At 36.0% G+C, this 22,230-nt stretch overlaps 1 protein-coding gene across 7 annotated transcripts in view; it reads left to right on the top strand.

Moving 5' to 3' along the window:
* Positions 1-22,230, top strand: part of CNTN4 (contactin 4) — an 877,388-nt gene that overhangs the window by 642,790 nt on the left and 212,368 nt on the right. For all 7 annotated transcript variants that reach the window (XM_087866847.1, XM_087866849.1, XM_087866848.1 and 4 more), the window contains one exon: positions 15,686-15,781. In XM_087866847.1, coding sequence (XP_087722973.1) covers positions 15,686-15,781 — 96 coding nt within the window. The remainder of the gene's footprint in view (positions 1-15,685; positions 15,782-22,230) is intronic.

The following is a 22,230-nucleotide window of genomic DNA, read 5'->3' as shown; positions in this document are numbered from 1 at the left end:
AGCAAAATGATGACTACCGTATCTTTAGCTAACACCTTGATCCCATCACATGATTACCATTTCTTTTTTTGCAATGAGAACGTTTAAGATCTACTCTCTTAGCAGCTTTCAACAATATGATACATTATTGCTAACTGTAATCACCATGCTGTTTATCAGATCCCCAGAACTTGCTTGTCTTAAAACTGGAAGTTTATACCCTTTAACCAACATCTCCCTATTTCCCCGGCCTTCCGGCCCCTGGTAACCACCATCCTCATCTGTTTCTATGACTTTGGTCTTTCTAGGTTCCAAATATGTGTGATATCAAATAGTATTTGTCTTTCTCTTACTTATTTCATTTAGCATAATGCTTCAAGTTTCATCCATGTTGTCATACATGGCAGAATTTCCTTCGTTCTCATGACTGAGTAATATTCCATTGTGTATATGTACACATACAGATATGTATCATATCTTTCTTTATTCATCTGTTGACAGACACTTAGGGAATGAAAATAGAACCTAAAATTGATATGCGCACTCCCATGTTTATTGGAGCATTATTCACAATAGTCAAGATATGGAAACAACCATATCATTTACTTATTAAAGGTTCAACTTTGAACAAATCTCTTAACTTTTCTGAATTTCAAACGTTGCCTTCTATACCCTGCAGTCAGTACTTAATGACATCACTGTCTACTTCGCAGAGATGTTTTCATAATCAGATGTATTATTATGAGTAATTTCTCTTTTAATTTTTAGAAATAAGGACTATACAAATTCATAGAGACAGAAAGTAGAATGGTGGTTGCCAGAGGCTATGGGCAGGAGAAGTGGGGAATGGGAGATTATTGTTTAACAGGTATAGAATTTCAGTTTCACCAGACGAAAAGAGTTATGGAAATGGATGGTAGTGATGTTAGCACAACATTAATAATTTATTAAATACCACTGAACTGTACATTTAAGAATATGTAAGATGGGAAATTTTATGTCATGTGTTTTACCACAATAAAAAAATGGGAAAAAATGCATACCTCAAGGAGTCCATGTTGAAGAACTACATTCATTTGAGTATGTAGTTCATGTGCCTTCAATAATTAAGATGGTCCCAGAATTCATAAAAACTCAACAGAAATAGAGCAGTTTTTCAAAGTACTATAAAAATATAAGGAAACATATCATTGGTCTAGTTGCTACTATTGTTACTACTATGTCTAACAGTTTTGTTGTTGTTGTTGTTGTTACTAAACTATTACTATTATTACTGTCATTTTCTTCTTCTTCATAATAATAATAATAATAATAATAATAATATTTTACCTGAAGCATGGTCTAGGGAATAAATTTTTTTATATCACTTGTATTTAAGTTCTGTGTACAATACAGAATATTTAACAATGACATTTACTGAATGCCAGCACAGTGCCCAGGCTGGAGCTAGATGCTGGGTGTAGATTGAGGATCTCTGAAATGTATCAATAACCCCCAAATCAGCCTTTTCAGCAACTTTATGGTCTTCCATGAACATGTGCAGAACAGCAAAATATTTTAGTCTTTCTATGTACTTTCTCTGATGAAGTTGAACAAGGTGATGTTCTACCTTCTTGTTTCAGCTCTCATAGTATAAACAAATGTCCTCTTGGCAATCTCCTTATTGCCATGTTTTTGTTTTTGTTTTTGTTTTTGTTTGCATTCTTGTGTTCTTTTTTGGTAATTTCGTTGTTTAAAATGGCCCAAAATGTAATCCTGGAGTGAAGTCTAGTATTCCTAAGTGCTGGAAGCCTATGATGTGCCTTATGGAAAAAAGTATGTGTGTTAGATAAGCTTCATTCAGGCATGAGTTAGAGTGCTGTTGGGTATAAGTTAGTGTTGATAAATCAACGTTATACAGTAAAGTGTATTTAAACAGAAACACACATAGAACAAGGTTATGTATTGATCGGTTGATAAAAATGTTGTGACTCAAGAGGTGGAGAAACCTAACCATGTATTTCCCCTAGGAACAGTTGTTCAGTATTTGCTAATTCAGTGTTTGCAACAGTTTTACAGAACATAACTATAACACACAACATGAGTACCACCAATGATGAGAATTGATTACTGATACCCAGTGGTGTGGTGCTGTGGCAGGGGCAAGACGTAGACTCAAATGAGAGTAACAGAACTTTAATACTTTAGTAATTAAAAGCATACTTTAAGAAAAAATATAGGAGAATACTTTTATGGCTTAGGGATAAGAAAGAGTTTTTTAAATAAGAAACTAAGAATGTTAGCCATAAAGAAAAGATGGGTATATACACAGGACTTCCATTCATCAAAAAATGTCAGGAAGAGAATGGGGAGAAAAGTCATATATGCAGAGAAGATATCTGTAAAAATATAACTGACCAAGAAAGAGGCCCAAAGAAATCCAGCGAGTCTGTAAGAAACAGACAAAAATCCAATAGATGACCAGGTAAATTACATGAACTAATATTTTAAGAATAAGGATGTGCAAGTGCCCCATAAACATATGGGAAAAAAAACAACTTTATTAGTAACCAAAGAAATGCAATTTAGAAGTAATAAATTACCATTTCATGCACCGTATTTGCAAAAATTAAAATACTAAGTGTTGGTGAGGAACAGCAGGAATTCTCATTTAGGCTGACAGGATTGAAAATTGTCCCAACCGCTTTGGAAAATAGATTGTGTAACTCTCTTCTGAACTAGTAAATCTGAACTTTTTTTTATACCCTTAGTTACATATATTTTAGGCCAGAGAAACTTCTGAAAATGTGACCAGAAAACATACTTTCATAGCAGATTAGTTTGTAATAGCAAATAAACAGGAAAAAAAAAAAAAACAACTGTTTGTGGACAGTGGGAAGGATGTGTAAACAGGTAAATTCCTACAAAGAAGTATTAAACTACAATGAAATGAACCACAGCCAAACTCATCAAAGTCGACTCTCAAAGAAATAATGTTAAGCAAAAATGGCAAGTCTCAGAGGAATACATACTACAATTCCATTTTCATAAAGTACATATTACTTTCAAGACTAAATACATTATTGAGGAATATATATATATCTGATAAAACCATAAGAAAAGACACAGGATGATAAGCAAAATAATTAGTGTGAAGAGTGTAATCCTGGAGGAATGCACAGGGGCTTTAACGTTACTGGCAGTGCTCTATCTGTAAATCTGGCTGTTAAATTCACAGGTGTGCATTGTATTATTCTGTAGCCTCTACAAAATCATTATACGTTTACCTTTATGTGCTTAATATGTCACACAACAACAAATATAAAATAAAGAAATACACCAGGTTATCTGGAACTAGACAACCTGGGTTAAAATTTGGGCATTATTTACTACCAACGTGAAATTAAGCAAATTGTTTCACTTTTCTGGGTCTTGGTTTCCTCGTATATAAAAGAGACTATTTTGGTACCCACCTCATGATATTGTTAAGAGGATTAAATGACTTAATACCTGAAAAACAGTTAGATTAGTGTCTGGCACATAGTAAGCACTGAATAAATCTTAGCTCTATGTGCTGTTATTACTAATGCAACCCAGAACCACCTCTGAATTAGTACCAAAATTCCAACTTAGGAAGAAGGATGTGAGCACTGCTCTCCTCTCTTGGGTCCCAGGATGCCTCAGCAAAGATCCAAAATACCTTCATTAACTTATTTACCCAAGTACACACACATTTCAGGGACATTTACAAATGTCTCTATCCTTTGCCCTGTTCTGTAAGCATCCTGATAATGTTGGCTTCATCTACAGTGTTTAAAGAAGTCTGTGGAAATTTGAGTGTCACAGTGAGATTTGATGTATAGAATTTCTTGGTTCAGAAGAGCAACAGGGGTCATGTTGGATTCTTCTGGAAACTCCAGCAGATAAGTTATGAGGCAGAGACATAGGAATGGAAAATGACCTCAAGAGTAACACTGCAAAGACGGAAAGATGACAGGCCAGTGCTGACAGTCAAGATGAGGCGGTAGCTGGAGATGAGCTTGTGTCGTGTACTTTGAAAACAAGAGTACCAGGAATTTCAATGGCTGACACAGTCTGGGTTTGAGCAACAGAACGTGCTTGGTGCTAAAGCTCTCATAAGAACCCAGTGTCACCTTTCAGTAGACTGAGGCGGTGCCTTGCACTGCCTGTGTGCATTGACCTGCATTAAAGAAAGTGGGGAGAATGAACAGACCTGCAATGGGGAAGGAGAGGAACCAAGTCATGGGTGCTGACATAAATTAAACCCAAGATCCAAGTGCCTTGGTTCCCGTACACTTTGATTCATCATCTGTGCAAATGGAATGTTGAGTGGATGCTGTACCCCCAACAAAAAGTACTTCCTTTCATCTCCCATAGCACTTTCTCTCTACTGCTCTACAGCATTGATTACCTCCTTTACACCTTGCGATGGAGTTACTTATGTGCCTGTCTAATGTAGATTGTAAACTTCCTGAGGTCAGGGTCCATGTTTGATTTACCTTCCTGTTCTCCACACCATCTATCACATATGACACCATAAATAACATTTATGGGGAAAAAGAAGGATGAGGGAAGGAGCTCAGATTGAATAAAGGATGGTGTTATGGACTAAATGTTTGTGTCTCTCCAAAATTTGTATGTTGAAATCCTAACCCCCTAATGTGATAGCATTAAGAGGTGGAGGCTTTGGGAGGTGTTTAGGTCAGGAGGGTGGAGCCCTCATGAATGAGATTAGTACCTGTATAAGAAGAGACAGAGAGAGCTTCCTCTCTTTCCATTCTCCACCATGGAAGGATACAGTGAGGGGACAGCCATTTGCGAATCAGGAAGCAGAACTTCAGCAGACACCGGCTCTGCCAGCACCTTAATCTTGGACTTCTCAGTCCTCAGAACTGTGAGAAATCAGTGTTTGTTGTTTGAGGCACCCAGTCTGTGTGTATTTCTTAGAGCAACCCAAACACACTAAGGCATTAAGATCTTCCAGCTCTGAAATTCTCTGGCTCTGTAGGATTTCTGAGACAGAAAACAGTAACATTGTCTAAAGCAGCACATAAATTATCATAGTACTGGTTTGGTGATTGTCTTCCTTTAGGAAATCAGGATATATTTAGTATGTCTGCTCATTAGTTTCTGCCATTTCTTCAGTTATTTAGAGTCATTTCAAGTTTTATGTTTGTTTTTTCTGGGAACTGCATCAAACTTTAAGATACAAAATAAAAATATTTATTAGGCTTCTCAGATGTTACCTGAATTAAGGTGACTTCAACTTCAGTTATAAATAAGAAAGTACAAAACTAAATCAAGACTGCTGTGTCACTCTGCACTACTTTGCACCCTTCTTGCACTCTCTGTGGAGGCCAAGAGCTTTGTTGGCAGAAGGAGAGTGATTTATTCCTCCACATTTGGAAGTAGGAAGGGAAGTAAAAAGATTCTACTTTTACATGATCTTCCCCTTTTAAAAGTTCATACCAAGATTCCTTATCCTATTTTTTCCTATGTTTTCCTACCTTATGTTCCAATAGCCCTTATGACCAGACACTAAGTGTGATTTATTTATTTCGCTTATGGTCATTTTGTCCACTTTAGCCTCTTTGAGAGGAGAATTTTGTTTTGTTTTGTTGTTCAATAATACATCCCTTGTGCCCATAATAGTAGCTGACATATAAGTGCTCATCATAAGCATATTATAGGTATGGATTGAATCTGTATTAGTTTTCATCTCCCTTAACGGTGCACTTAAAAGCAAGAGGCCTGAGTGATGGCATTTCTAAAAATCGGCATGTTTACCACACTGCAGCCTTATCTCTGATTTCTCTCTGAAAATAAGAACAGTGAAACAGCATCCATAGCAAAGTGTAAATAGATGATGAATAAACACATAGCTTACATGTATATTTGATGATGGTTTTATTTTCAAAACTGTAATGAGATAAAAATATATGGTTGAAGTTGCCAAAGCAACTTAAATTCAACATAAATAACAGCTGTTCTTCATCTGGGGATTTCATTTATATACAGAACTTTTTTTTTTATGCCCTTAACTTTTTTTTAAGTAGTATACTAGATACAGCTAATTCAGCATCCAGTATCCCAAGATATGTTTTATACTCAAAGAACAGAGAGGAAAAGGGCAGAGAAGTACACTCTTTGAGCCAGTGATTAAACAAACCTGTTACTTCCAATAGCTTTGATTTCCCCAGAGTAACTATATGGCAAAGCATGTCCAATTTCTCAGGAGCAGTGAATATATGAAGACTGGCATTTTTCTGTATGAGTCACCATTCCCTGTTTTATTGTGTTAAAAATCCTAAACTAAGTATGTAGTGAGGACTCTTCGATTTGCTTTTAAAACAAAACTTTATTGCAGAGCATTGAGTGTCAGGAAAAACTGATAAAGTATGCCTCTCCCTTTAAAGTTAACAGTCAGTGTGATTTCTTCCCAAGCTCCTTGGGAAATATGCCTACTTTCTTGGATAGAAATAAGAGAACATTTAAATATATGAGCACCTACCTAGTTTCATTTCTGAATAGGGAGTGAGAAACTGCCCCTCTTCCTTAGAGATATACCCACTTCCACTCAGCACTAGACAAAGTTGAAGGTGAATTCATTGCTCAGGCTTGTATCCCTGAAAGGTTAACAAAACAAAAGAAATGGAAAGAAAAAGTTTGAGATGAAAAGATTTCTTTTACTTTAAAGCACAGTGTTTCATGACCAATTGTGTGGCTGGTAGATTTGTGGTCTCTAGGGTTTGATCATGATCTGTGGCCATATATCTCCATTTAGTAATATCTTCCCAAGGTTTTTCCTATAGATTACTGACTTTACAATGGCCTCCTGATACGTGCCTTTTCAGCATTTCTTCAGAGGATATTTATTTTAGTGTTACTTGAATATATTTGATTTGCCCTCTAGGGTTGCCCGTTTATTAAGAAGACTGTTACAATGAATCACAACTTGCTAATTTTAATTTTCAGAAGGGAGAAGAAAAGGCTATGAAGTAAAAGTACAAAATGAAGAATCATGTTTCTTTCTGTCAAAACTATAATGATCATAAGTCTATCAAATTACAGAATTCTCACAGTAGATGAAAAACAGATAATTGTATGATATATCACTGACTAGCTGATAGCCCTGATCACAAATAACAGACCCATACAATTTGCATGATGTTGTTTGATGTTTTCATCATCTCGGGCATTTCCTGAGCCTCGGAGGTCAGCAGATGGGAGGGTATTTCTTGTACCAAACAGCAAATGTATTTCATACCCTGATTGCATTTCAGTCTTAGTGTATCTCTAAGCTTTCACATTTAGGTGTGGTAGGTGGCTCGACTCCTTTGATTAGACGCCTTTTTTTAAAGTTACCTTCCAGAGCATCCCTGGCAAGATCCAGCACCCAAAGGTCTTTTGTAGCCAAGATGTTGGGAAACAATGTGTCATGTGGACAAATAGAAGTCAGTTCATGGTAGACCAAAATGTCTTGCTGACTCAGTGTGTGAAACAGGAGGGAGAGCAATGCTCAACAAATACTAATTAAGTACCTACTATGTATCAAACACTGCTTGGAGCACTGTGCTACATATTGATAAAGACTGAAAAAATTTGTGCCCCAGTGAGCCTTTATCTTGGGTGGGGGGAAAGAGGAAGGGGAGACAATAAACCAAATAGCATATAAGCAAACAAAGTCATTTGCAGATGCTGGCGATGATTTCTATGTAAGACATCATAAAGAGGTGATGTGATGGAAAGTGAGAGGAGCCAGGTGGTGGTCTACTTGAGATAAACCCTCAGAAAAGGCTACTCTGAGGAGGTGATATTTGAGCTGAGTCCTGAGGGATGGGAACGATGAGCCAAAAGATGAGTCAAGTGCATTCCAAACAAAGGGAACAGCAAGTTCAAAGGTCTTAAAAAAGGATTAGCCTTAAAGTGTTTGAAGAACAGAAAGCAAAACGTGTTCATTATGGTTTAAATAAGGAAGGTAGAAAATAACAGGAAATGGCACTGGGTACATAGGCAGGGACCGGATATGAAAGTGCCTTTGTAGAATACAGTGAATATTTCATATTTTATTCTAAAATTTACTAGGCCAAATGCTTTGCTGAAACCTTTGTTTCTGTTTGTGTTGTGTAAACATGAAACCAAAGATAGGGAATGCAGCTGCCTAACCATTAACACTCCTGAGTCAGGATGATATGCGAAAAGAGATGAGCTCCTGTAGAGAAAAATGCTGGTAATAATAGCTTGTATTTTAAAGCACCTGTCTCCAAAGGAGAACAACATTATTTATGTTGCCATATCACACTAATCACAGTAACCTTGTGAGTTAGATAGATTCAGGTTTTGATGGAACACACGGAGAAACTCAAACATTTTAAATCGAGTTGTTCTTTGACTTATTAAGTAACACAAAGGTCTAGATAAAATAGAATACGCCAAAAAAATGAAGAAAGAGAAAAAAACTAATATGAAAAATAAAAAGAGCTACCAAGAGAGTCATTCGCCCGCCGAGCAAAGGGCAGCAAAGCAACCTTTATTTTCTCGAAAAGTCAAGAAAATAATAGTAGAGGGGTAAAAAAGCAAAAGTTTCGAACAGTCAACCAGACAATCAACAAGTATGGTTTGATTTTTAAAATTTAATTCTATGTAAAAAGAGCCTAAGTATATACACTTCTGGATTAGGTAAACCTGGATTATAATTCATTCTCTTCCTTATACTATATCTTTGATCTTGAGTGTTAACTTTTTCTTTGTATAAAATGGGATTAGTAATAATACTTTATAGAGTTGCTGCAAGGATTAAATGAATGAACCTGTGGAAAGTGAGAAATTGAGTTCTTTATGGAAGCTAGTTAAAATTGACATTCCATTGTGATGGTGGTGGTGTTGTTTGCTAATGAATTAGTATTTACAAAAGTGATTAATTTCCCAAGCAGTCCACATATACACATTTTAAGTTCTTGTCTAGGTTTTGTTGCTGGAAACAAAAAATGATGTAGTAATATTGTGCAAGAGAAAGAGGAGCATAATCTCTTCTTTTCCAAAATGCAAGATTGCTGACCCCAGGCAGATTTGTCTTTGACAATCTCTACACACCTTTCCTCATCGTATTTTTTAGGTCATTAATTTCTTCTTGAGCTTTCTCAGCCCTATTTTACCCTCCCCATTACTTCATAGATAACATTTTCTTTTGTTTGTTTCTTTTTTTTTCTTTTTCTTTCTTTTTTTTTTTTTTTGGTTAATCAAAACTCCCATTCAAAGAATCCCTACTGCTCTTATTTACTTACTAAGAGGAAGCAATCTGATTGGATTAATTCACTCTTCACTGTAAATGACTACTCGCAAGGTAATGCATTTACAGCCATTTATGGTTTTAAAATGTAATTTCTGTAATTCCAAAGTAATCCCTAAATTGTAGAGTTTTCATCTGGCATGACTAAAGAGGGTAAGAAAAAAATTCAGGCATTCGGTGGGAGAACAGTGTGTGGCCATAATCAGTACCTGGGAGAGCTCCCACAGGCTCTTCCTTTGTACTTGGAAATAAGTGCTCTAAGAATTTTCATAGGGATGTCCATAGTAGCAGCCTTAGGACTGTGAAAGAACAAGGTCATAGGCCAGTTCTATGAATGAGTCATTTGTAAATTGAGTATACATTAACTTAGAAATATTAATAAAGCCCTTTTTATCTGTACAAAGATCTCCAGGAAAGAGATTTGCTTTACTTTTCAATGTCAGACTGCCACCTAGAATCAGATTTTGGTCCCTTACTTAAGACTGACAACAAATTGGGATATTTAATATCAGGTATTTAGCATAGACATATGTTTTTCTTTTGTTTTACTTAGTTGTTAGAGAAATAAGATAGCTGACATCGATACTTGGAATAAAAGAGGAACTCAAAAAATATTTGCTGAAGATTGGATAAACAAATGGGAAAGTTAACAGCATAAGGAAAAGCAAGATACCGACAAGCGTATCTATCAGTATTTTGTAATCATATATACATACATTTCAATTTCCATTTATATCCATTCGATTTCCATCTGGTGTACAATGTGAACTTCCAAAACTTTAAGTTCAATGAGTAAATTTATATAATCAGTAAATAATATAATGTTTCATCATTTATCTCTGTTTCAAACATCATGTTTGCATCCATTGTAGAAGATAAACAACCATCAGTTTTTATTTTATGAAAATATTTTCCACTTTTACATTAAAGTAATACAAACTTCCTCAGGTCATATCATCATAAGAAAAAGTTCTTAAGGAAAATTTTCTGAATCCATTGTATGTGAGTGTATCTTAATTGTAAGTCATATAAAGAATACAGTCCATGCACTGGAAAGGATAAGGTAGCTTGCCTACTTCAGCTCCTGTCTAGACTTAAAAAAACAATTAAGATTAGCAAAAGAAGATCTGTTTCAAGCCTTATTGCATTTTTTTTGCCATGGTACAATTGATTTGACCACTCTAATGTTACCTTACCTGGTGGAAGTTTGGATGCACAGGCTTTCCCCCAGTAAGTCACTTTCTGTGCAGTTTCCTTTGATGGCGAGAAATGATAATGATAATGCTAACATTTATAGGCTACTGACTTTGGATCAGACAGTATGTAGATGCTTCATATGCATGATCTTCATCTTTAAAGAGCTCTCTGAGATCTCTAATATCCTAATATTAGAGTTGAAGAAACTGAAGTTCTAGGAGATTAAACAACTCACATACCACCATCATACAGCTAGAAAGTAAGAGTACCAGATATGTACTTAGGTCCTTCTGACTACAATGTTAAACCATTATCCAGTTCTTCCTCTTGCTATATATTCTTACTGGGAAACCCAGTCAACCATGCCAGTTTCACTAATGGTTTCTTGTTTCTTCCTGAGTGGAAAGAATGTAAAAGATGTGGCTTTGCAATTCCTAAGGTTTTATAAATTTAGACTTGTTTTCAGTAGGAGTCTCTAGAATTCAAGAAACCATGCAAATGTGCATCCACAAATGCATACACTCAGGGAACAAATGGCAGAGAGTCAAGACATAATTTTAAACATGCTGCATGATAATCAGTTTTTAAAGTTATGCTCCAAAAATACCTCTTTTAAAAAAATAAATGGTGCAATCATCATTATGGAAATTGTATTCATAACAAATGTATTGCTTGACCATTTTTCCAAGCTGATATTGATTTCCTTATTGATTGCTACTTTCAAAATTGGAGGGAGCAATAACAAAGGAAACTGGTGATGGAAATTTCTTGTTCTAAGGCCACTCTATAAGAATTAATAGGATCCACGCCTACCCAAATCAGAATAAAAGTGAATTGTTTTTTTTTTTGACTTGTAGTGAATAATACATGTATTAAAAATACGTGCATTATTTGCATAGTTTACTGTTTCATTCCTCCTCTTTCCTTTTCTCCTACCTCTTTGTAGATTCTTAACAAACCATGATGTGTGTTGTGATCTCATTAGCCTCTTGCCATTTTAAAACTAAACTTCTTATACTCTGGCTTGTCCCACCCTATGAATGGCTTTAGCTCTTCCTTGTTCAATGGGTAGTCCCTTAATGATGGCCTAAATAAGTTACTCTTTCTTACTTACTGTTATTTCTCAAAAAAATATCTTGGGCCTTCTTGATTTTATTTTCTCTAGAGTACATCCAGGTATTTATTGTAGGGTATCTCTTCCTTTCCTCTAAACATTTAATAACTTCACAGACAGGAAATATGTGGAGATTTTTCCCCTCACTCTGATTTACTCTGCAGTCTGAATTCTAAGTATTCTCATATATTAAGGCTTTTTATTATTTATCACATATTGCAGCTTTAAGACCTTTGTATACTTTTACTCCCCCGGGAATTTAAATGCTAAATCATTTCCTCCATGCACTCAATACACTTTCCAAATACTATAGCATATTTTCTAATCTCATTTAAAAATGAAATGCTGATATTACATTCCATAGCAGAATAAAGGACAATTGTTTCAGCAGAAAAATATGGTATGAAAACACATCTACCACAAAATTGTGCATCCCTTGGCATATGATTTCTGGAAAAATTTATATAAAACGCTGGCGAATGAAATCAACACCAGAAAGTATAGCCATTTATTTTTTAAAAGTCTAGGAATCACATGTCAATGAACCATATACAGAGCTGGAAAAACAAATTGTTTTGAAAAGCCACAATACATGGATATTAATTCCTCATCATACGTATACAACATTTATTCAGCCATTTCTTTTGTAACTGACTGCATTGCTCAGGTACCTTCCTGAAAACGCAACAATCATGCTTCTTAATAGAGTTGCCTCTGATTGTTTTCTCCTTGTTCAATTTCATCCTTTTCACCTAATGTTTAAAATCCTACAGTGAGTACTCACCCACAAGGAAAAGCAAAGGAATAGAAGATTTGGAATCAAATGTACCTACTCATTGCTTTGTGCATTGAAATGTGGATTTTCTTACACATTCACTAAAGAGCTTAATATTCATTCAAACTTTTTTTTTTTTTTTTTTTTTTGTCTCTAAGATGTTGAGTAACTAGTTTGAATGCTCTTTTTTCACTGGCTTCACTAAATCAGTGGGGAAGCCATAGCTTCTGGTGTTTGAAAACAATAGCTTTGGAGGGAGACAGGAATTTGTATTTTTCTGACCACTTCCTAGGTGGGTGAAGATGATAGTAAACGTCTCTGAGCTTCACTTCTATCACCTTTTAGTTGGGAATTTAACCTATGATGGAATTAAATGAGATCTATATGAAAAGTGCTTCGCACATGGTATGACCTCAATGCATTTTGCAGGAAGATGCTATTATTACTATTAGAGCAATGGTCATGGTAATAGAGTATTATCTATAATATATTCTAACAATCTTGTAATGTCTGTTGCTAGCCATCATTACCTACTACCAAGGCTTTAGAAATAAAATGACTCTTAGAAAAATAATATATGTGGGAATTTGCTGAGAAAGGCCTGAGCCATGAGTATACAAGCTTCAAAAAACACCATTCACACACATAGTTCTTTGATTTCTACAATTACCATGCTGCTAGTAATTGTGATCTGGATGGATAGTTATATCCAAAAAGACCAGTTTTGGACATGCATTTTTTCCTTAAATATGTGCATAAATATAGTGTCCTTTGTTTAGGATCTATAGCTCTCTAGAATTCTCTCTAAATTCATTTTACTCTTTGGAACACTCTCCTAAATAGAATGATTGGGTTATGATTTGCCACTGTATTATAATGTTCTTCAGTGGACAGAACAAACATATACCAAACACCAAACTTGTGGCATGACAGGCTTTGTGTTTGGCCTTGTGCTTTTCAAGTATTATCTTATTTAATTGTTACCCATGACTCTTACTTTAAAACAAAGCACATTTATTCACATTTATTTATGAGAAAATGAAGACTTGCCCAAGGTCAGCAACATGCCTAATATATGGCAGAGTTGATTTCAAAGTCCAATCTGTCTAAATGCAGTCTTTTTATTCACTGTGTAAATAGGGTTTGCCATGTGGAATTTATTTCAACTAACTACTAAGAAATATGTCTAAATATTTTCTCAAATACCAGATTAATGTGATTTATTCTGACTGCCCAATCCTTGTAGAACTGCATGAGTTCATAAACCAAAAAGGAAGAAACAGGAATCTAGTTTTTTAAACTCAATAAGGATGGTTAAAAATCATTGCATGTGTTTCTCATTTTCTTTCCCATCTCGTAATGCCCCTTCTCTAGTCATAACCATGGTGCATTTTGCCTAGATAGGACTTGATCTCTATTATCTATTAGCCCTTACTTTTTCATGCATCTCTGAAGATTGGATGGGATGTTTTTGCAAAAACTTAGATGATGTATTCTAAGAACCTATATGCAGAAGTGACAATTCAGAGTGATTCACTGTCACATTTAGGGATAATGGTTTATAATATTAAACCATTTTCTACAATAAAGTTTTTTTTTAAATCTCTCATTGAATCTCTTTTGAAGAGCCATTTCCTTGAAAGAAAATATCATGTCTTAGTCTCACCTTATGCTCCTTGGATTAAAAGAATTGTATTGCAGCAGAAATGTAATTCAAGTTATAGTTCTTTTTTATATTGTGCTGAATATGTACATGTCCTCCAGGTGCCCTGTTTCATGACTCAACTCTGACAGTCTTTGGCTTCCCATGATTAGGTGTTACCTGTCAGTCATGCCCACTACACTCTTGGATCCCTACAGGGTGGAAACTATAGAGGATACAATGTTTGTACCCTGAGCTGACAAATGATGTTTAATGAAATTTTTATAAGTACTCAGTTGATGAAAATAATAATGTATGATCTTAAAATTTGTGTAATTCCAGAAGTTGGTAATGAAGATATGTATGTGTCTAAATTTTTTAATATCCTGACCTCTTCTTAAAGTCAAGCATGACTGTAGAAACATCCCCTTTTGTAACCGCAGGAAGGCTGTCTGCTTTCTCCCCCTAGCTTCATCACTCATTAATGTAGCCTTTAACAAACCTCATGGTGCCTCTCCTTTCTAGCCTATAAAATGGAGACATTAATGGTAATTAACTCATATAATTGTTGTTAGTATCACTTCAGATACTTGCTATAAAATGCTTACCAAAATGGCCAGCATGGAGGAAATAGTCAGTAAATGTCCATGAACTCCAGTGTGCACATCTAGATGTCCTTGCAACCCTGCAGAACATACTTGGCTTGGAATAACCCTCAAATCTGATAAGAGGTTATTAAATCAGATGTTTTAGACAACAAAAAATGAAATGGTACTTAAAATACTTCTTGTTGAGAGGATTTACTTTTAGGAGGATGGAAGAAAAACCATTTTTTTTTAAACAGTGATATGTCTGTCACTTTATTAGACATATTTTTTACATTAACTCATTTTTATTGGCAACTGCTTATTCACTGACTCAAACTGTGATCTTTGGGTTGTAATGTCTTATCTTTCTAACCAGACTTGACCTCCTTGACAGAAGGGAACTTTTTTTTTTTTCCAAACGGAACCTTGGACAATACCTTATAAATTTTTAAAACTATACAAGAACTTTGAAACAATTATGTATATGTGCGTATGTCTGTTTATAGATTGTATATAATGCGTGTGTGTGCACAAACAGAGTCATAGTCCAGGTACTTATGGAGCGATACATGTAATTGTATATAATGAATGGTTTGTGAAATGAATAGAATTGAGGATTAGATAACATGAATTTACATCCTGATAATGATATTTAATTACAAAAAGATGTTGGTGAAGTCACTTAACATCAATAAACCTTGGTTTTTTCCTTTAGATATGTACTGTCCAATAAGACTGTCTTCAGTGATGTAAATTTTCTATTTTTCTGCTGTCCAGTACGCTAACCACTAGCTTACACGTGGCTGTTGAACATAAAATGTAGCTAGTATGGCTCAGGAACTGAAATGTACATTTTATTTAATTTTATATGTTTTAAATCTAACTAGACACATGTGGCAAGTAGCTCCATTACAGTATAGATACGAATCAAGGATGACAAGACAATAACATGTGAAAAGAGGCTACACTGAATTCTCTTGGTTTGGATGATACAAAGGCTGTTTTTCAGCAGAAGACTATCCTCTTTTGAAACACTTATACTCCCCGGTAGTATCTTAAGCCTTTTTAATTTAAACCCTTTTCCCTTTATTTCCCTTAACAGATCTTGAAAACTTTAAAACAAGAACAAGAAGCACTGTGTCTGTCCGTCAAGGTCAGGGGATGGTACTACTGTGTGGCCCACCAGCTCATTCAGGAGGTAAACTCTAAATGCACTGAAATGTCCACACTTCACTCGCTGCTATTTTTCTTGCTGATTTTTCACCCCCCTTGGCACTAGCTAAAGGAAAAGTGTCATTTGCAGAGGTTCCCAAAGTCCCTCTGTGTCAAGGAAGAATCGTTGTCAATGCCTCCCATAATTAGGATAGGAAAATATCAAATTCTGCAAATGTTCTACCCCACTGCTATCTACCTGGCACAAGGGGAAAAGACACCTGAGTCCACTGAGATCAGAATCCTGTTGCTTGGTAAGGCAATGTAGGTAAAACTACCAGTACTTTCTCCAACTTGATCAGTTTCAAAGCTGACATTGCTTTATTTCATCTTGTGTTTGGTCTGGGAAAGGATCAGATCCAGAACCCAAGTCCTCTGACCATAGAATCCAGGATCACTTTGTAAAAGACTCATAATAACTGGATCAGTTAGGAATCCATTTGAATTATTTGTGTTTATTTTTCTAAGTTTTTATTTAAATTCCAGTTAATTAACATACAGTGTAACTAAGTTTCAGGTGTAAAATTTAGTGATTCGTCACTTACATACAATACCCAGTGTTCATCACAAGTGCCCTCCTTAATTCCCATTAAATAAATAAAAAAATAAATAAGGAATTCATTTGACTGCAGATAACTAAAAACCCACCTAACACAGGTTTCAACAGACTGGAGTTTGTGTTGTTCTCACAAACATTTCCAGAGGTATGTAGTCTAAAGCTGATAGCACTTCTTGAAGATGTCTTCCAGGACAGAAGCCATTTCTCGCATCCTTTTCTGAAGATTTAACATGTGGTATGGCTAGGGTACCAAGTGTGCAGTCCAGATAGGAAGAAATAGAAATAGTCAAGGACAAAAGTCAAAAGTCTCCATCTCAGTTTGCCTTTGTATTATGAAAGGTTAGCTTTGCCCCAGGACTTTTAATTACATGTCACTGATCACCCCCAGTGGCAAAAGAGACTGAAAAATCAAGTATTTTATACATATCAATTTGATAGCCCAGAAAAAAAAATCATAATTTTATAATAAGGGACACTATAGAGACATGCTGTATAGGCAACTGACAACATCTGCCAAAAAAACTAACGGTGACTGACAGGCAAATCTGACTTCCCTTAAAGGTCTCAGTAGTGTGGAGGTTTAATAGATAATGATATTTATTAGGATTCCTTTAAAACTTGAGGTAACAAGATTGATAAATTCTATTCTTGGGAATTCTGGCTAAAGTTGAATTTGCTATCTGCTATCCTTGTTCTTAATTTTCTGTTTGGCTTATCACATGATGAAAAGAAAAATATATATTTTAAGCTGAGAATTTGAAAACACCCTTTTATTTTTGTCCTGTATTCTAAAGTTGTAACTTTTCCTTTCTCATCTAATGCCCCAGCTAACCTTTCCAGCAGGAAATAACAATTAGCAAAATAGCTAAAAGACTTGTACTTCTGACATGACAAATATAAAAACAGATGAAAGAGGCAGGTCCCCCTCTGAGTCTAGACTGAAGACACGGAATTATTTGAGGTTCTGGTTTTTGAAGACTGGTAGAGAATCCAGATTAGATTTTGGTAGTTTGTGTTCTGAGAGATGGGTTTATTCCTTAAGACTCCCCTTTTCCCTTCAAGTTTGTACCAGAAGCATTAAATTTGGAGTCCAGGACATGAGTTCCAGTCCTGACTCTGTTTCACATCATTTGATATTGAGCAAATATTTTCAAATTTTTGATGCCATGCTCTTCTTCCCTATACAATGAGGAGATGAAAGGAAATCTCTCAGATCCCTTTTAGTTGTATCATTACCTGGTAGTAACTCAATAAAGACTAAACATATTTATCTAGTATGTTTGCATTATTGAAGTTCTGTCATTCATATGAAGAAAGCCATTAACTGGACGTATATTTAGGTTAAAGTGAAGCTCACTCAGACTAACTTTTCTCTTTCTATGATGAAATCTGATCAAAATAAGAATTGAAGGTTTTGCTAATTTCTTCTGCAGTCTACCTCACAGCATTAAACTTTCATACCATGGCAGCAACTCTAAAAATTAATCTTGTAGGCATATTAAGAAACAAAGTGCCCCACTACTCCCTGGTATAATGGTATCTTTGGGAAAGGCAAGGCACCTGAAGTGTTGCCATGCTGCTACACAGTGAGACACCTGAAGACTTTCCCCTTCCCACAGAGAAATATATTAAAAATTTTTCATAGACATCCCCTGAAATGTGCTTGTCTCTGCTGGCAGCAGTCAGCAGCTCTGAAATCCATTTTCTTGAGCTATGCTGACATTCCTGACAGTCTTGATGGTGAAAGACAAGGAAATAAATATTCTCATTATGGGCTTTATTAGAAATTGCGTGCTCAGTAACAGTGTGGGCAAAGCAGGCAAGGCAAGGAGATGTGCAAGAAAACAGACAGGATCTTGAAGGGTGTAAGAGAGCATCTCAGACAGCCATCAGTTTGGGGCAATGGAGTCAATGATTATCTGATGAAATCTCCCCAATTACTCAAAACCTTTCAGTGCAAACTGTGCCACAGTGATTCTCTCATTGCTTCTCCAGGCTGTGTATCACCTGAAAGCCAGCAGAATCACCACGAGCCACTGGACATACTGAGCATTTTAGACCCAGCATATGGTACCCCAGTTTCAATTGTAACAGATCATGCAGAGGGCAGGAAATGAGTCAGCCTTTTATTGTATCAGTGGGATACTGAGTAATGGTGTGAAATCCATTGTAAAGGGTGCTGCATGTCCTCTTTCAAAAGCTGTGCAGTGTCAGACCCTCTTAGGGTAACATAGAAATGAGCAACAATTAATCCATTTTGAAAAGCATTTCAGTCAGCAGGTATTTCCAGTACTTTACCAGTCACTACATGTAGCATCTTTGTCATCTCTTGGTTAATAGATACGAATTCAGTCATTGCATAGATTTTACTATTAAATCTTAACACAAACACCAAACAATAGAAGCCACTGTGATGGGCTCTGGTTGTGCATGGTGTCCGTTCATATTAGAAATAGAGTTTATTGAGATCCAGAATTTTCTCCTTGTTTTCCATCAACTGCAAGGTCATTTGGCTCCAGGAATTCATAATGCTTAACCAAGCTCTCGTTAAATAGCAGTAGAACCAAGGTACTTTGAGAGTCTTCCTACCACTGACTAAAATTGTATTATTCACCAATGAATTCCTCATGAACTGCTCAAGGGAGGTTTTTGTTCTCACTTTCCTTTTATATATCACCAATATCCTTGCTACTCAAAATGTGGCCTGTGGACCAGAAGCATCTGCCTCACCTGGCAGCTTCTTAAAAAGACAGTTTCAGGCTCCACCCAGAGCCTACTGAATAAGAATTCACATTTTATTAAGATCTCCAAGTGATTCATACACACATTACAGTTTGAGAAGCCCTGAGCTACATCTGTGATTCTCTCTCACACACCTCATTTCTGGCCAGTGATGGGCAGGAAGCTGAGGCATAACCAGGGAAACATGTTAAAGCCATAGGTGTCCAACCACTTCCCAAAGATGTTTTGATTCCACAAATCTATTGTTTTAGAGACTCTAAGGCAGCACCAGATTTAAGATCCACCCACTTTGATCACCTTCTACAAACCCAACCCAGATTCACACTGCTGAGATAGAGGTCTTTGATTTCCACATCTCTCAAGCAGAAGGGTTGAGCACTTTTGTGTCAAATTTGCATTTAAAAGAATTTGAAATAAAATATAATCACCTCAGGCTTTACCTTTACTTCATGTATTTTTGTGGTTGTTGATAAGGGAGATGAACACCAAAAAAAGACTGGCTTTTTCTCAACTATTTATCTTCGAAAATAGCATTTTACATCTGGCCAGCTTTTACTACATTATTATTAGTGAAAGTATGGCTTCCTAGAGTATTAAAAAGAAACCACGTGATTCTGATTCTAAGATGATTGTCATTGTTGTGGGTTTTATAGAAACCAGCTATAATTGTCATCATTAGATGCTTTTACACAGAACACATTCCCATTAAAGTTGGATTCTGTTCACATGGTATGAGATGCAGGGACCTTATAACACAGCATCTGTAGAGTTCTTTATGGTATTTATAATTTTTTAGTTTCCATTATATTATCTCTGATCCTCACAATAATCCTATAAGTAAGGACATGTATTTCACAGATAAGGAAATCGAAGCAAGGAGATTATGTGGGGTCACACACTAATCAATGGCAGGGTCAAGAGTTATCTTTGCCTAGAACATGACCATTTTTTTTTCCAGCCCAGGAGACAACAGTAGAAACAGGTACTGGATTCTCTACGCCAGGAGTTCTTTGGGCCCCATCCCAGATCAATTAAGTGTGCCTTTCTTGAGAGGGGTCCTCTGGCATCATTTATATTTTTTAAAACACTATACATGATTCTAATATGCAGCCAGAGTGGAAAATGTGTATCTCTGCATTACAAAATCAAGTAGATCTTGTCTCACTAGAACCTCTCTGTTTGCAAACATCTCCAGGGGCCAGGAAATTTGATTTGATCTGGACATATCCACAAATATAATAACCCTAACAGAAGCATGCCTTCCCACAGTGTAGTTATTTCAGCTGGGTCATTTTGTATTTACTGTGGGACAGAGGAAAAAGCATGAAACTAGGACACCCACATTCCAGACCCAGATCTCCTATTAACTTACTATGTGGTCTTGGGACACTTATGTAACTTCTCTGAGCCCTGTTTGGTTTCTGTCATCCCACACATACTGTTTCTAGCATCCAGATGTCACCTTCAGGATCGGGCTCACCCAGTTTCTTAGTGAGTTCAAACCATGCTGACAGGTCTTGGACCTGGACTGATGTGCTATGCTAAAATGTTTTTCCTCTGTGCCCAGGATAATCTTCAAGACACCCACGTTTTGTTAAGCTGACAGTTCTGCCTAACCTTAGTCCATGCCTTATTCCTTATCCCAGACTAGCTCCCATCCTTACTAGTTCTGTGTACCTTCAGACTTTTCAAGTGCATCTTTATTTGATCCAAATACCAATTCATTTTACTGTAGTATAGACTTGAAGTTTAGCTCTTGCCCTCATGTCTTACCCAAAGATCCACCCAGATCCAAACCTGGAACCATAACACGCTGTCCTTTGGATTTCAAGTATTGCTGACATTTAAGAAGTTTACTTATTGGGCCCCACCCATCATATCACACTCCCTGGAAAATTGACATCAGAATGGATGGATTCTAGTTTCATTACCATGTGATTTGGACAACTGGCCACTTTCCTTAAGAAGCAGTCCCTCCAATTCCAGTTTATTCCGTCTACTTTCTCTCATCCACATTTTAGGCTCCCATTCTTTGTTTCCAGCATAACTCTCAAATCCTCATACAGTATTATGCTACCCAAATGAAATTTATATTTATTCTGTAAACCTCTCAAATATGTAGTTAGAATAAAAAATATAATAAATGTGGCAGTGACCTACACAGTTAAAAGTGTTCTAAAATATGTAGGAATAAATTTAACCAAGGAAGTAAAAGACCTGTACTCTGAAAACTATTAATGATGAAAGAGATTGAAGACAACACAAAAAATAGCAAGATATTCTCATAGATTGGAAAATTAATATTGTTAAAATATCCATACTCTACAAAGCAATCTACAGATTCGGTGCATTCTCTATCAAAATACAACTAGCATTTTTCACAAAGCTAGAACAAATAATCCTAAAATTTATATGGAACCATGAAAGACCCTGAATAGCCAAAACAATCTTGAGAAAGAAGAACAAAGCTGGAGGTATCAGAATCCCCAACTTCAAGATAAACTACAAAGCTGTAGTAATCAAAACAATATGGTACTGGCACAAAAACAGACACATAGATCAATGGATCAGTGTTGAGAGCACAGAAATAAACTCACACTTCCATAGTCAATTAATCTACAGTTAAGGAGGCAAGAATATACGATGGGGGAAAAGACAGTCTCTTCAATAAATGTTGGAAAACTGAACAGCTACATGCCAAAGAATGAAACCAGACCACTTTCTTAAACCCCATGCAAAAATAAACTCAATGGATTAAAGACTTAAATGTAAGATGTGAAACCATAAAACGTCTAGAAGAAAGCATAGGCAGTAATCTCTTTGATGTTGGCCTTAGCAACATTTTTCTGAATATGTCTCCTCAAGCAAAGGAAACACAATCAAAAATAAACTATTGGGACTACATCAAACTAGAAAGCTTTTGCATTGGGGCACCTGGAAGGCTCAGTTGGTTAAGCTTCTGACTCTTGATTTTGGTTCAGTTCATGATCTCAGGGTCGTGAGTTCAAGCCCAGCTTGGGCTGCATGCTGGGTATAGTACATGCTTAAAAATCTTTCTCTCTCCCTCTGTCCCTACCCACTCCCTCTCTCTCTAAAAAAAAAAAAAAAAAAAAGTACAAACTTCCAGTTATAAA

Source organism: Ursus americanus, chromosome 14 (assembly GCF_024610735.1).
Source record: "Ursus americanus isolate L20-20 chromosome 14, mUrsAme1.1.p, whole genome shotgun sequence".
Classification (NCBI taxonomy): Eukaryota; Metazoa; Chordata; class Mammalia; order Carnivora; family Ursidae; genus Ursus; species Ursus americanus.
Note: the sequence above shows the minus strand (reverse complement) of the source record. Positions and strands in the feature narration are given on the sequence as shown.